Source organism: Plecotus auritus (genome assembly GCF_963455305.1).
Source record: "Plecotus auritus genome assembly, chromosome: 8".
Classification (NCBI taxonomy): Eukaryota; Metazoa; Chordata; class Mammalia; order Chiroptera; family Vespertilionidae; genus Plecotus; species Plecotus auritus.
In genome coordinates, this window is record NC_137782.1 from 131,338,578 (window position 1) to 131,354,713 (window position 16,136).

Consider the following 16,136-nt stretch of genomic DNA (forward strand, 5'->3'; position numbering starts at 1 on the left):
ACCTCTACTACATCCAGTCATCAATTAATGAGCTGTATGAGAAGATAATACCTTTCGTTGCAGCAGCCATCTGGTAACTCCAAGTCTTAGAGACTCAACTTAGTAACTTGATGTCTTGGAGCTGCTTGGACCACCCATGGAACCATCAACTTCCAGACCTCAATTGGGCTTTAGGGCCATCCTGTGATACCCCTTGAGAAGGAAGGATTCAAGCTTAATACACAACTTCAATGTGCATTCCCAAGGCAGACCTGAGATCTAGGGATAGAAGATGCTAAGCAGAAGATCATACCAGTCTTTGGACAACAATGAACATGAATACCACCCCAGTAGCTGAGGACAAAGCAAATGCTTCATATGGCTTCTTACCCCACCCATTATGCCGGTGATGTAAACTGTAAAAATGGACCAAGCATAAGGTTTCCCATTTTTCTTTCAGTTAGAGATAAGGAATAGACTGATAGCTAAGTCTTCACAGGGAGTTGATACTTGGACAGTACCTTACTTTGGATTAGATTTCTTTTCCTAGATCCCTTAACACATTAAAATCTCTTCACTCTGACTAAAAACAGTTCCCCAGAGTTCTTTCTAAAGTCTCTTTCTCATACACAGATGACATCTGACTTTTGCTCTCCTACTGTGCCAGTAACCCTTTCTTGTTTTCCCTCTGAGTCGCCCTGTCTGCTGCTGCCACCCTCACAAAGTCCCGCAGCCCCCTGAAACCAGCTCTAGTCATTGCCCAATGAGGTTTGTCTGCAGGAATTGCAATTCCTTCAGTGCTGTGGCCCATGGCTGCGCTTCCTCCTGAAGAATGTCTAGGCTGTTTACTACCTAATGTCTTGGGCAATTGCCCATCTGAACAGTGGTGGCCTGAATCATTCAGGGAAGACTCCGGTCCTGGTTGCCCACAATCACTTCCACAGATGAATCAGGACAGAGCAGGAGGCTGATTACAGTGAAGAAGGGGACTCTTTAAATGCATGCTCTGTAATACGTAGAAGAAAAGAAAGGGGAAACTGACAGTGGGATTTTACTGGCCTCTGAGGAGAACATAATATGGTTCTCTTGTTTGCACAGGGAGGAGAAACTGATTTCAGGACCAGCTGAAGCAAGTGTGTGCAAAGGCAGCCCAGGCAGATTCTTAGTGAAAAGAATCCTATTCATTAGGTTCCACGTCCACAGAGAAACAGGACCTTCAGTGGCCAGGTGAGACAGCTACAGTGCCTATAGCAGAAGGAATGTAGCTTTCTTCATTCCTACATAGCTTTTAGGGCTACAACTGGAGTTTCACTCAGCTCAGACAGCAATGTATTCCATACTGCTAAAATACAAAAGCCTCACACCACCCTTTAGGAAAAAAATGATTTCTTCCTCAAAATCACATCCTGTAATTTTTCCCCCCACTGTTACACCACAGACTGAGAAACAAATGCTTAGCTCCTCACTTACCTGTGAAACTATCCCCTGTGGAAAGGTGTGTTTTGTGCATGCAGAGATATATAAACATATGCTACAGCAAAGCTCTGATAAAATAAAGATGATGGTAGGAAATTGAGAGAAGGGAAAAGTGTGGCCACTGAGGGAGTTTTTCTTTAAAGCATAGCTATATTTGTTGATATTGAATGCTATGCTAAGCATGCAAAAAAATTCTTGCAGTTAGTTCTCACTGCAACCCAGTGAGTTCAGTTATTATTCTTATTAAAATGTGGAAACGGAGGCAGCATTGCATAGAAGCCAACAATAGGCCTTTAAATCAGCTTGTTTTGCTTTCAAAATTGGACTCTGCCACTCACTGGCTTTGTAACTCTGGGTAAGTTACTAAATTCTTAGGTCTCGATTGCTTTTATATTAAAGGGAGATGGAATCCGTCTCATAAATTTCAGGAGATTTTCCCCTGTGAGGTTAAATGGAATACACAAGATGCTAAAGGCAGAGTGTTAACATTTTAGGATATTAGGTGTCCTTCTAATTCTATAAATAAATGTTCAAAATATTATTTCAGTTCAGTTTGCAATAAATGCTTTAGATATTCTTTTTAAAAATCCCAACTCTTGATTATCTGTTTGACTTGAATAAATTGGAAGGTTTATAAAACTATAGGTATGGACTGACTCTTGAAAATGTTGGGGGATAATCAATAATTTCCAAGCATTAGAATGTAGCTTAATTTGGACATTCTTTAGTTTAAAAGATGGCAAATTATCTCTTGATTTTCCAGTCCTGACAGGAACACATGCTCATTGGCTTGATTCTACTGCTACTTCCCTCCACCCTGACTTTGTGTGTAGGCAGAGGATAGAGAAGGAAGAACTGCTAAACCTGACTCTCACCAGCTTAGACAGCCAACCCTCAGCCACAGTGAACTTGATGTGTGTGTTCCAGCAGGAAAGAAGGTGACAGGTCCACTCTCCAGTCCTAATGAGGGTCCTGGAGAACAGGGGAGCCTGAATAACTCCTGATTTCTTCCCTCTTGTAGCCAAGACAAGAAATTTATGCTGTGCTAGGTTAGTGCAGGAAGGAGACAGACAGCCAGCAGAACAGGTCAAGACCAGTGTGAAGGAGATGGACAGAGATGCTGGAAGGGATCAGGGACCACTTACTAAAGAAGGTGTGTATGTGCCCGGACACGCATGGGTGTGGACATAGGTACCCCAGGATTTATCAGGAAACCCTCAGCACAGATCATTAGGGATTGAGAGAACAGCAAAGTATCCTCTGACAAATGTATTGAACGGAATGGCTTCTCAAAGTTAATTTACACTGCTCTCAAAATCCCTTTCCACTCTGGTGTTTCCTGCCTAAACATTGAGGCCAATGGCCTGATGCTTCCTTTTTGAAACTAGGTCTCTCAGCTCATATGAAACAATCTTAGCAAAAGTCAACTCTGAGAGTCTGATCTTTGGGCCAAGGAAACAGCAAGAGATTTCCCCTTAGTCCCCACCCTCACCCCACCAAGGAGAAGGGATCTACCCGAAGCAGCTAGGCTGGAGGGGTTAGGAGAAAAGAATTAGTCCCCGAGCTCGGGGCATCTCAAGAATACCACTGGTCACTGCCTTTCGGGGGCATACTGTCCCCTATGGACAGTCCCCATGGATAGACCCCAAGGAACCTATGGTTCTTCCATTCTCTGCCCAGAATGTCTTCCTTTTGTCACCTTCACTTTCCCAAATTCTAGCATCAAGGGCTAGCTCAAGGCCATAAATCCTGAAAGGCCCACCCACGTAGCTGCAGCCCATACACCCCTCTCTCAGGGGGCACTTGTCAGCATGCTACCCTACACCTGGCCTCAGCGCCTGTAGCGGGGTGGGCTGGGGGATAGTGGTAGATAATCAGGTGTCCCATAAATAGAGGCTCATCGTCATTATCAGCCCCAGGCCAACATGTACAAAGACACACTGATCTTAACCATGTGCCTGCCTGTGAACGTGGGGTGACTGCCCCAGTGGCAAGCGTCCGGAGAATCAAGTGTTCTTCCCTGGGATGGGGGCGCAGGTGAGCAACCTGGATTAACAAATTCTTCGCTTGCTTCTAGGGAGCACTTTCCTTAGGCCAAGTCTTAGCAGGCGGGCGACCGGAGAAGCTCACATGTCAGGTCTTCTTCAGGGCCTCGTCCCCGATCCCCGGCAGCTGCAGTGGACACAGGTGACCCCCGCCTGCGGCTCTGCTCCGCCGCCTAGAGCCTAGAAGCTGCCACTGCGCCTGGGGACACCCCGGCTCCACAGCAGGCACCTACCCTGGTGCGGGGGCCGGACTGCACTGAGCTACTACTACTCGTCTGAGGGTGGTGTCTGAAGTCGGGCGCTTCCTGCCTTTTGCTTGTCCTGGGTGCCAAGCTCCTGCGATGGGGCTGAGAGTCCCAGATCGCCCCGCCCCACCGCCCGCGCCCTGCACGGTGCGTGCAGTGTCCCCGCCCCCAGCCCCAAACCTCCACCTCCTATGCCCTTAGGGGGGCACCCCCATTGGGGCGGGAGAGTGGTCCGCTGTGCCGGGTCCCGAGTGGCAGAGAGGTGACGGTACCCGCCTTCCCATTTCCGCCCAGCCGTGCTGTAGATTGAGGGCCAGCCGAGGCACTCGAGTAGCCCAGGCGCTTGGTCCTCCCTCCGCCCGCCCGCGCGGGGGCTGGCCTTGCCTCGCCGGCGCCTTTTTCCCCTGCACCGCAGCGCCGCTTCGCCACTCGGGCACCGCAGGTAGGGCAGGAGGCTGGAGCGCCTGCTGCCCGCCGCCGGCCGCCCGTACAATGGTCACCTCGGCTGGACAGCTCGCCCTGTTCGCGCTGGGTACGTATGCTGCCGGCTGCGCGTCCCCTCCCTTCGGCGACACCCCGCTTTCCCCTGTCCCCTTCATTTCTTTTTCCCAAGGGCTTTTCTCTGCCCGCCTAGAAGAGTGGAGCCAGGTTAGTGCTTTTCAAGGGTTGGAGGCTGAGAGGTAAGGGGAGTCAGTAGGGCTTACTAGGGATTGGGGGAGCCCATCCCAAGAGGGGGATAGTCGGACACCCAGGCTTTCCCCGCGCAGTGGCCACCTGGACCGTGCTGAGAACACCGGCCCGGGAAGGGAAGCGGTGTGTGCTCGGGCTGGAACTTTAATCCGCCGCCTGTGTGTTCCTACACTTGCCCACACCTACCTGCTTACCTGGCTGCTGTCTTCACCCCTGCGCGTCCGGAGTGTGTAGACTCCCAGAGGGTGGCGAGCGCCCGACCCTCCCGTCTACCTTGCTTGCTTCCCTTTGGGTACTACCCCCTTCCCATCCCTGAACCCTAGCAGACGTTCACGGTCCGGAGAGGTGCCTTCGATCTTCTACCTTACAGAGCTCTTGAGCATTGGAGTAGATTTTGGATTTTTGTGCGGATTAATTGTTTTTTAATTAACTTCCCTGGGAGACGTGGTTTAAGAGTCAGCCTAGGGCAGGATTGAAACCCTAGACTGAGAGTTGCCTATTTCCTTTGAGTTTGTTCTCGGAGGGGGACAAGAGGTGGGGGAAGGGAGGGAAAGTTAAACCCGCAAACCCGGGTCAGGTCTGCGGAGCCAGTGAGTTCACAGGTCGGCCTGAAAGTGATGAGGCTGCTGCCCCGCGCACCGCCTGGCGGGCTCCCGACTCTCGGGAGCCGGGTCTGTCCAGTGTGGATACAGCAGATCAACAGCCCAGGTGCCCTGGTTATTGCCGCAGCTTCTGTGAAATGAATTGTTCCGTGAATATCCCGAGTTTAACCCTGTAAAGCAAGTTGCTCGCTACATCTAAGTCTGAGTGAAGCTATGGAACCCTCCCCTCAAATGCCCTGAGCCGCAGCCTTACCCAGTTCCGTGTACAGTTTCAGGGGGTTCACGGACCCATCTGTAATCCTGCCCATGCTGGTTAAGAACCGCATTCTAAGGGAATTAAGAGCAGTGTGGAGTGGATGCACCCAGCTAGATCCTCATCTGAAACTCACCAATAGGTGGCATGATTATGGATCGCTCCCCCGTACACACCCCTTTTTCTAAGACCTTTTTATATTTTTGTATTGATTATTGTTCTGATTTTAGATGTTTTCAAAGCAATAAAACAGTACCAATACACTAGAAGCCTCCTATATGCAGCTTCCCTGTTGTAATTTTCTTCGCAAATTCTAGCAGTAAAAATAATAGCTTGAGCATTTTACTCTGTGTCAGGCACTGTGCTAAGTGCTTGACATGTATTAACTCATTTAATTTAACACCAACCTAATGAAGAAGGAATTACCACCCCCATTTAAAGAGGAGGAAAGTGAAGCACACAGGGCGCACAGTGAGTAAGTAGTTGGTCCCCAATTGTTAAAGAGTGTGGAAGGAATGTGGTTATGAAAAGTCACCTAACTGTGGTCTCTGTGGGCCCCTCTCCCAGGTTTGGGACTTTGCCTTGAGGAGAGATTATGTGAAATACTCTGGAACTTGCTGTTAAATTTTGTTGAATTCCTAGGATCTCAAGATGGTCTTAAGTTCTTTAGTGAAAATTAGGGACAGGAAATGATAAGGTAAACAAATTTGAGGACCCTTTTTGAAAGTTGTCTCCCCCACCCCATCACAGTATAATTGCCCATGAAGACTGCATTCACTCATCATCTAACTTTTCTCTTTTGCGTGTGGCACTGATGAGTATTTGGTAATCTAGCAGAAAGGGAGCTCAACTTGATCTTTGTTTTCTTCTTTCAGAAAAAGATATTTGACTAGAAGGGGTCAATGGGGGGAGTTGGGGGACATTTGTAATATTTTCAACAATAAAGATTTTTTAAAAAAGAAAAAGATGTATAAACCTAAAAGATTGATTAATATGTAAAAGCTGGCTCATACAATTCCAAAATGTGCCAAGTTGGGGGAAAGTCAAGGAATAAGAAGGAAGGAGTAATTTACACCAGTGAGGATTCCTTTTTATTTCTTTTTCTTTCTTTTTTTTTTTTTAAAGCCCACAGACCAAAGGGTCTTAGGTTAGACTCCTGTCAAGGGCACATGCCTGGGTTGTAGGTCCAACCCTCGTATGTGGGAGGCAACCAATCGATTAACTAACTACACAAATAAATAAATAAAAGCATTTACTAGAACTTCTGCCTTCCCTCTACTTTCTGCTAGATTACTAAATACTCATCAGTGCCACATGCATCTTTAATTTGCCCATTTCCTCCAGAGTTGCTTTTCTCTCTGATTTTCTTCAAGTCGCTGAAGGCAGTACCAGGCAAATCAGGTAGTGTGCCATTGCTCACCGAGACCTAGAAAGCCAGTATCTCTCCTCTCTTTCCCCATTTTCATGGGGACACTCTGAGAAAGAATCAGTTAATACTCCTGATTACTGAGAACCTACGCACTGATTGATGTTTGGGCAGAGAGAGTGTGGAGACTGATGATTAAATGGCAACCCTGGAAAAGTAATCCAGATTCCTGTGATGGCTGCCCTCCCATGTCAGGTTTCCATTGCTGGCAGGGGCTTGGCATCTCCAGTCCTTTGTGTCCAGGGAGTAAGATGTGTAATCTTGGGCAAGTTACTTAGCTTCTCTGTGCCTTGCTTTTCCCATCTCTGAAATGGTGATATTAATAGGGTTGTTGAATGTATGTAATGAGCATAGAATAGTGCCTGGCATGTAGTAAGAGCTTAATTAAACTTAGCACCATCAAGTGATCCTTGCTGTTACGTGAACCCCATAGAATTTCATTGCAGGTTATGTCAATTCTGTAACTGGGAGAGTGTCTGTTATATTCATCTCATCTCCCTGCTTTCCATCCTTCTTAAGCCAGAAAAATACCACCCAACTTAAAAACCTGCCTAATGATTTTTGTGAATATCATTTGGCAGGTGACAAATTCAAGCAAGTTTGGGAGTTCTTTTGGACATTGTGAATTTAATTTTTGATGCAAAATATTTATATGTCCTCCATAACATTTAATGGTCAGTTGTTTATTGAATTCAGCACTAAGTTCCAGTTTTCTCAACTGTAAAGTGGAAATAAAACTGTGCCCCCTGCACAGGTTATTATGAGAATCAAATGAGATGGAAATGTGGAAGCTATTTATAAACTATAAAAGAAAGGGTTATACACAAATGAAGGTGATATTGTAATACTGAAGTAGGTTTTATAATCTAGAAATAAACATTATTATTTTTCTGGCAGCTCCCAGAAGGAGGACTGGATGTAGACCTAAGAAGGACATCCTAGGACTCGAAGTGTCACTAAGGATGTGTAGAGATGAAACAGGTCAGCTTCCCTGTGGATTTGGGACTGAGGCCAGTAGGAAGCATGAAGTAAGATGTTTCTCCATTGCATGGAAATTTTGTCTTTCAGTGTAGACAGTGGGGGTTGGCCCAGAACACAGGTTTTCCTTACTGGGCAGCCATAATTAGGGAAAGTTCACTTAGAACATGGCTGCAAAGGTGTATATGGAGCCTTAGAAGCTGAGTTTCCCATATTTGCTTTTCCAAAATTTGGTTTCCTCAGAATTTTTCTGTAATACGCCACATCCCCTGCAAAGGGTCCCTTTCTTGTACGAATAAATGATACTTCATGCTGTTGTGTTACTATGGTAACATACAAAAACTAGGTGACTTTTTCCATTAGCCCTATCTCTGAGAGCCTTTTGAAAGCGTGTTTGAACAGGGTCCTACTCTTTGGGCTGCCCACTAAAGGGATGGGCAATGGGAAGTGGAGGTTGGGTCAACCAAAAAGGGAATAGCCTGACACACTGAACTGGGCATTTTGTGCTTGGTTTCACAAGCACAGCCTCTGTGGCATCTTCCACAGCAGTGCCCTCAAATCACAGCCACCTGGAGGGTTTGGTAAACCAGATTGCCAGGTGTGAAACAGGAGAGTGTGCATGGCTAACAAGTTCCCTGGTGTGGCTTATGCTGCTGCTGGGGAGGCAGGGGAGGAACACGGGGGGAACCACTGCTCTTCAGTCAGTTGCTGTTAGGGAAGCTTCTGGTTTAACCGATTGCATTTTATCTACAAGTACATTCTGACATTTATAAATGCCACTGTGGATTGATGAGCAACTATTAAAGGTGCCTGCCTCGTTGACCATGGCAGAGTGAGAACCCTTGCTGAAGTCTCTTCATTGTTCTAAGTGTTCTTGTACTTTACCCAGGCCCTGGGTCCCAGGGGAAAAGTGAGGATCCCACGTTATTAGACTTAAGCTAACCAATGCTAATCATGTCACTCTTTCTTTCTTCTTCTTCTTTTTTTTTTTTTTTTGGATTACCAAAAGTGACTGCTGTTCTGCTACCATTTCAAATATGTATATTTTTATCCTCACCCGATGATATATTTTATTGGTTTGAGAGAGAGAGGAAGGGAGAGAGAGAGAGAGAACCATTGATAGGTTGCCTCCCATACATACCCTGACCAGAGATCGAACCCGTAACCTTTTGGTGTATGGGACAAGACTCCAATCGACTGAGCTACCTTACCAAGGCCATATCAAATATTTTTAATCACTTTATTTTTAAGTATAAACTTAAAGTATAAACTAAATGTTAATGTGTTTAAAATTGCATCTAGATAGAGACTTGGGTACTTTTGCTTTTGTTTTGTTTCCCTCCCCTCCCCCCACCATGAAATGTCAAGTATAAAAAAGCCTGAAATAGGAAAGCCTGAAATCTGGGCTACCAGAACCATCTCTTAGGAACTCTTCATTTCAAGTGCAAGGCACATTCCCTTTAGACCAGTGGTTCCCAACCTTTTTTGGCCATGCCCCACCTAAGCATCTCTAAAATCCTGATGCCCCCCTGTGACATATAATTCTTATTATTCAAAAAGTGAACTCCTATTCATGTGGAGGAAGCCTAAAAGGCCATTAACTTGGTCTAAACAAGTTTCCAAAGAACATGGCATCCATGAAAGAGAAAAATAAAAGAACAAAAGGGCAGTTGAAGTACTGAGGAAGAAATCACTAAGAAATTGTTTAAAATAATAATAATAATATGAAATTATATGAAAAAATAGTAAATAAAGTTTCAAAACATGTACTAGAGAACTGAAATGCATAAATATGTCACAATATATGTTTATATACTATATATGAGGCCCCTAGAACCATAAGAAATGCAAAAAAATTCACTGTAATTAACTCATTCTCGAATTATCCTCCTTAAAAATCAAATTATCCACCTGTAGGGCATGTGCCCCACGTTGGAAATCACTGCTTTATACCAAATCTAATAATCTGGGTAAATTCTTTTGAAATATTATGAATTGGTTGTATTGAATATGACTTAAATAAATCATTACCTAGGCTTAAAAAACAAGTTGGAAGTTTATTGAAATGGAGTTTCATGTATTTGCTAGTGCTTTTTATTAAGTCATAGGAAACCATTTTCTTTCATGTAGAGTCTCTCCCCTTGTCAAGTGAAATCTCAGTACCTTTGCTTTTAATTTTTCATTGTCTTCTTACCTTGCAAAGCTTTCCATTTTCCCCACCTTCTCCTTCTTCTTTCTTGTACTTTTCAGGTACTTGTAGATGGTTAGGGCTTCCTCAACAAGGGATGTACACATAACTGCGTTGTACATATAACTTAGTGGAATTCCAGCCTGCTATTGCCTTCCTTTTGTTTTTGTTTTAATCTTTGAATATGTTAACGTTTCTGGCTAGGAACCTCAGCAGCAGAGTTCTGCCCCTCCATGTCCTGCCTTGGATTAACATTGGTTGGTACTTGCCCTCTCTTTTCTACTTGTTTGAGGGCTGCTTGAGGGCAGAGACTCAGTCTTCATCTCTGCCCTTGGCCTTTGTGAACACAGGTGGAGCCTCAGCAGCGACTACTAGATGCTACTATAGCATTTGAAGCAAGAGGACCCAGGCTTGTGTGCGAGATTTTTGTTGTTGTTTGCTCATTTGCTCTTTGTTTGTTTTTTGTTTTGTTTTGAAGATCACTACTTTTAGGTCAAAATATTGGATTCTTACAAAGAGGCCATATCTCCAGCTTGAGTTCCTTAAGGTTTATGATCTGAGTTTGAATGAGGTCAGTCAGTAAACAAGTCTCCTGGCACTTAGAGGATAGATGTACCTTAACTGCTCCTTCAATATCTCTTGCCAGGTCAGAGGCATTCTCTGTGTAATTAACGTACTTCCAAGAGGTACAAGAGATTAACTGGCTAAATGGTACACGTAATTTGGTGACACAAAAGCGGCCAACGCTGATAAATGAGAGGTTTGCAATTACACACTCTGCTCCCTCCCTCCGCAGGCCTTGGCAACCAACTGGGAAAACACAAACTTAGGATACTTTTTTTAATTGAAAGAAACAGGGGGTGGGGGAGAGGTAGAAGAGAGTAAAGGGGGAATAAATGGTGATGGAAGGAGACTTGAAGTGGTGAACACACAATACAATATACAGATGCATTATAGATTATATACCTGAAACCTGTATAATTTTATTAACCAATATCACCCCAATATTTTTTTTGAATTTTAATTTAATTTTTAAAAAATAAGATATGGACACGGACAACAGTGTAGTGAAGGCCTGGAGTGGGTTGGAAAGGAACAAAGGGTGAGCGGTGATGGGGGGACATATGTAATACTGTCAACAATTAAAAAAGAAGAAATGGCTCAAGGCCTGTAACTTTTACCATGGCAGTGGCTCTGAGGAATCGGCATGTGAACTATGAAGGGACATAAACTGTTCCCCTTGTTTAGCACCCAGCTCATATGGAAACTCTGGGCTTGAGCACTTCTCACCTTGGGATGGCTCCTGGGTTATTATTTTGCATTGGAGGAGCATGTCATTGGGCCAGTTTGCATGCTATACACACCCCCTGCCAACAGATTGAAACAATGACAGATGTTTTTTTGCACATAGCAGACCTTGGGTGTTATAATTAGGGTTTCAGGGGATGAATCATAGGTCCCTGAACTAGAATGAAGAAAGCAAGCCTGGGGCCTGAGCATTTTTTTAGGGAGGTGAGGTAAACTCAGACATTACCCAGTTGGGGAATCCTCCTAGATCTGGACTCCCTCTGAACCTCATCAACCACAGCCCTGCCCCCCTCCAAAACACACACAAAACAAACACACTGATGCTGGCCACTGTGCAGCCCACTTAGTGTTCACAGATGCACACCCTCTGGTTGCCACCTCTCCATGCAGGCCATTCAGGACACACTCCTTCTCTGCCGGCCTCAGTTATACTACTTATTCTTTTTCCAAAATGAAACGGAAATCAGAATCTACAAACAAAAGAATCTAAAAACATGCCCAGCCCTAGCTGATTGGCTCAGCGGATAGAGCCATCCTAAGGGTCCTGGTTTGATTCCGGTCAAGGGCACATACCTTGGTTGCAAACTCCTCCCCAGTCCAGGCCCTGGTCAGGGCTCGTGCAGGAGACAACCAATTGATGTGTTTCTCTCACATTGATGTTTCTCTCTCTGTCTTTCCCTCTCTCTTCCACTCTCCCCGCCCCCCTCCCCCCAAAAAAGCCCAGATTTGACTCACCGGAGGCATCCTCTTACTAGGTTTAACCAGCAGGTAGGTATCCTACCAGATCTCATTCTGGGTAAGGATACAGATATTTGTATATTCACTTTTTTCCTTCAAAATGCCATTTAGTAGATTATGTTTCTAAATCTGCCTCTTAGTTACAGTATATAGGGAAACTATATCTGTGGCAAACAATATAAATATATCCTATCAACCTATAATTTTTTAATGACTATGACACATTCCATTATAGAACTATCATTGTTTATTTATGTATCCCTTATTGATTGAGATGTAGGTTGTTTCAAACTTTTAAATACTCAAACCTGAAATGAAAATTCTTGCAGCTAAATTATTATTAGCGTCTTTCAATTATCTTCTATGGACTAATCCCCAGAGCTGGATTACTAAGGTCAAAGGTACACACTTTTTCACCTTTTAACAGTTTTGACAATCTGCCCTCCCGAACAGCTGTATAAATTGATACTTCTACCACCTATATTTTCATGCCCCTTCTCAAATGGGAGTACTATGGAGTATGCTGTGGCATACCTGGAACCACAGACCAAACCCAGCACATCTCCCTGGGACAAGGAATAATTAAAAAATCTAAAAGGAACTTAGCTGGCAAGTTAGAACATTTTCTATATTAAAACATATTCAGAGTTATTAGTGAATAGAATAGAAAAATGAAATATCAAAATTAACTTTCAGGACATAAAATACCTATTTATCAGCAACCTTGCCTATGGTGAATATTATCATTTTTTAGACTTTTCTGATTATGTTGGCAAATGGTATCTAATTGTTTTAATTTGTATTTCTTTGGGTAAGACCAAAGTTTGGTATAATTTAAAGATTCTTCATGATTGAGTATTTGAATTCACTTGCTTGTGAATTCCCTATTTCTGTCCTTAGACCATTTTTTGAGTAGGTTGTTTTCATGTTGATTTGTAAGTAGTTTTTAAAAAATTAAATTGAAAATATTTTCTTCATTTTGCTTTTTAAACTTATATGTGTTGTGTTTAGGTTTACAGAAGTATGATTGTGTTTTTACTTTTAAGGACTTAAAATCTGTTCATTATTCCATTGTGATTTCTACTTTTGCATAATTCTTAGTCTTGGGGTAGGAAAGCATTTCAATGACTGTTTGATCTCTCATTTTCCCTTGTACTTTTATGTTGTGACTTTTTGGGTTTAAATTTCAATTCTTTGGGGATGTATTTTGATGTAAGATGTGAGATAAGAGTCTAACTTGACTTTTGTTAAATAATGATTCAGTTACTCTAACACCATTTGTTGAATAATTTATTATCTACTTACTGAATTCAAATCCCACTTTTGTCACTTGATACGTTCTTAGGAGTACTGGGTCTGTCTGTGGAATTTCTGTTCTGTTCACTAATATGAGGCTCACCCTGTAATGAATCATTCTTTTGCATTGGGAATACATCATTGCCCCCAGAAAGTTGGGGCAGAAAATATTGAGAACTGGGAAAACAGATAATGTATTATAGTGACTATCACTTCACTTCTCCCTCTCATGGCAAGACTTCTCTTTCCCTCCCACCCAGGGCATGTTGGAAGAAAAAAACACTTGTGGTGGTGGAGGAAATAAACATTTACTGTGGTGACAGAGAAAAGGATTACTTACCATGTTTCAGTCCTTGGGGAGAAAGGATGTCTTACCTCACTCATCCTCAGCTTGGTTGAGGACTGATGAGCATTGGGTCTCTACTGAAAGGCATGATGAACCTGCCTATGCTCTCCTATTCTTTCTGGAATTTGTGCTTTGCAGGATTTGGGGGTCACGAGGCAGGCCTCAATCCACCATGTGATATCTGGTTAACAGAGACTATATTTTCATGCCCCTTCTCAAATGGGAGTACTATGGAACCACAGACCAAACCCAGCACATCTCCCTGGGACAAGGAATAATTAAAAAATCTAAAAGGAACTTAGCTGGCAAGTTAGAACATTTTCTATATTAAAACATACTCAGAGTTATTAGTGAATAGAATAGAAAAATGAAATATCAAAATTAACTTTCAGGACATAAAATCTCAAATAAATTAGGGTGGTTTTTTTTGCTTTGTTTTAGACTGTGCCCCCAGACTCTAAAAGAATGGGTATGAGTTCCTTTTCTTTGCCATTTCAGGGATTTTAATGAAAATGTTTGGAAAATACTGTCCCATGTGGATGACTAATTTTCAGATATTTGGAGTAGAATAAGACGGTAACTAAAGTAAATAACTTTATCATATTCTTCTTACTTTAAATTTAACTTGCTTTCCTTTTTCAAACTTTTCCTATGGTAAAAACTTAAATTATTGATCTTAGTTCTTTCTTCTTTACTAATATATTTATTAAATGTTATAAATTTGCCTCTAAGTGCTGCTTTAGCCGCATCCCACACATTTGGATGAGTTGTATTTCCATTTTTATTTAATTCAAAATACATTTTATTTTTGAGATTTCTTCTTTGATCCATTATTATTTAGAAGTGTGCTGCCTAATCTTCAGTATTTAACTCCTTTGTGGTCTAAAAGTAAACATTGAATTATTTCTAGTCTTTTAAATTTATTAGTGTATGTGTTATAGCCCAAAATGTGATCTGTTTTGATAAATGCTCATGTGAGCTTGAGAAAGAATGTGTATTTGGACAAAATAGTCTATAGATGTCAATTACATCAAGTTGGTTGATGGTGTTGTGGAGTTCAATTATGTCCTTACTGATTTTCTGCCTGTTGAATCTGCCTATTTCTGATAGAGGAATGTTGAAGTCTCCAACTCTGATAATGGATTTCTCTGTTTTTCCTTGCAATTCAATTAATTTTTGCCTCATGTATTTTGACATTCTATTGTTAGGTGTGCACACGTTAAAGATTGTTGTGTAACTTCATCATTCTTTAATAACTCAGAAGCTATTTCAGGGTCTCTCAGGGCCTGAAGGTCATCACTAGTAAACTCTGATCCCCATATGGTACCTGTAATATTGCAGAACTTCCATTACTACCTGTGAATTAGAAGTTCCAGTGAGTAGTTTTCTCCCTGACTTAGTTAAGCAAAGTTCTACTCTATTTTAAATTTCCTTGGGGGAAAAAAAAGTACAAAAGGCATTACTCCACGTTCCTATATTGGGATCAAATGCTATATTAGGATCAAGAGAGCGAGACATCTGATGAAGGCCACCCTTTCAAGTAAATTCTTATTTTGAACCTTCTGTAGGTTGTAAAATGTTTTGGTGAATGAACGGGTTATGCCCCAGTGAATAACTTAAAAGTTAGAGATTTACGCCTAGGAAAACAACATCAACTCACTGTGTAATGTGAGCTTATTTCTTGTGAAGTGCCTCTTTCCCTTACTGTGGAAGAGAGAGAAAATAAACAAAAGTCCTTTCAACTAAATTGGATTTATCTTTTATTTCTGATAAAAAGCAGGACTTTTTCTTTTTTCTTCTAACAGTAATAACAGAGGCATTCGGAGTACCTCCACTGTCATCCCATGTAGACTATCTCCAAGTGATTAAACAGTTGTGATTTTTGTAAGCTGGGGCCAATGTAATGTGGTTCTTAATTCACAATGGTAGCCTCTTTATTCACTTAATGCTGTATTATAGAACTAATGGGCTGAATAACAAAAATAAGATTCATCAGCTCAGAGTGAGGGATGCTATTTACTTGTTTGTTGAAGTTTCTTATTTCATACATGGATTGTGCAGATTCTCTGCAGGGTTTGGTGATATTAATGCAGAGGGCCGTGACCTAGCTCTGGTGCCCTGCCCCTGAATTTTTCATAGCTTGTAGCAGAAGGAGACACACAGTTTTTCACAATATGATGAGATACACAGCAGGCACCTAGGGATCAAGAGAAGGGTTCTTGGTATGACAGGGCAAGGTACTCTTTGAGGAGATAATGGCCACCACTTAGCACAGTGCCTGTATAAGGTAATTTCTTTAAGTACATTATGTGTTTCACAAACTCCTTTAACCCTTCTAGAAATCCTGTGTGATATGATTATCCCTATTTTTGCAGATGAGCAAACTGAGGCACAAAATATGAAGTAACTCACCCAAGCTCCCATAGTCGGCAAGTGGCAGAATTGGGATTTGAACCCAGAATCCTTGCTCGCTGATCTAGCCACCTCACTAGTGTGCTTCTCTGTGTCCATCATGGAAGGCTCTGGATGCTGAGGTGTCTGGGGTCACTCGCATGGGAGAGTGCCA

The 16,136-nt window shown here is 42.6% G+C and overlaps 1 protein-coding gene across 1 annotated transcript in view; it reads left to right on the forward strand.

The window, feature by feature from the left end:
- The first annotated feature begins 3,938 nt into the window (after window positions 1-3,938).
- TGFA (transforming growth factor alpha) overlaps window positions 3,939-16,136 on the forward strand; it is a 102,796-nt gene continuing 90,598 nt past the window's right edge. Inside the window, exon 1 of the mRNA XM_080684308.1 lies at window positions 3,939-4,277. Within this exon, the coding sequence (XP_080540434.1) occupies window positions 4,238-4,277 (40 nt within the window). The 5' untranslated portion in view covers window positions 3,939-4,237. The remainder of the gene's footprint in view (window positions 4,278-16,136) is intronic.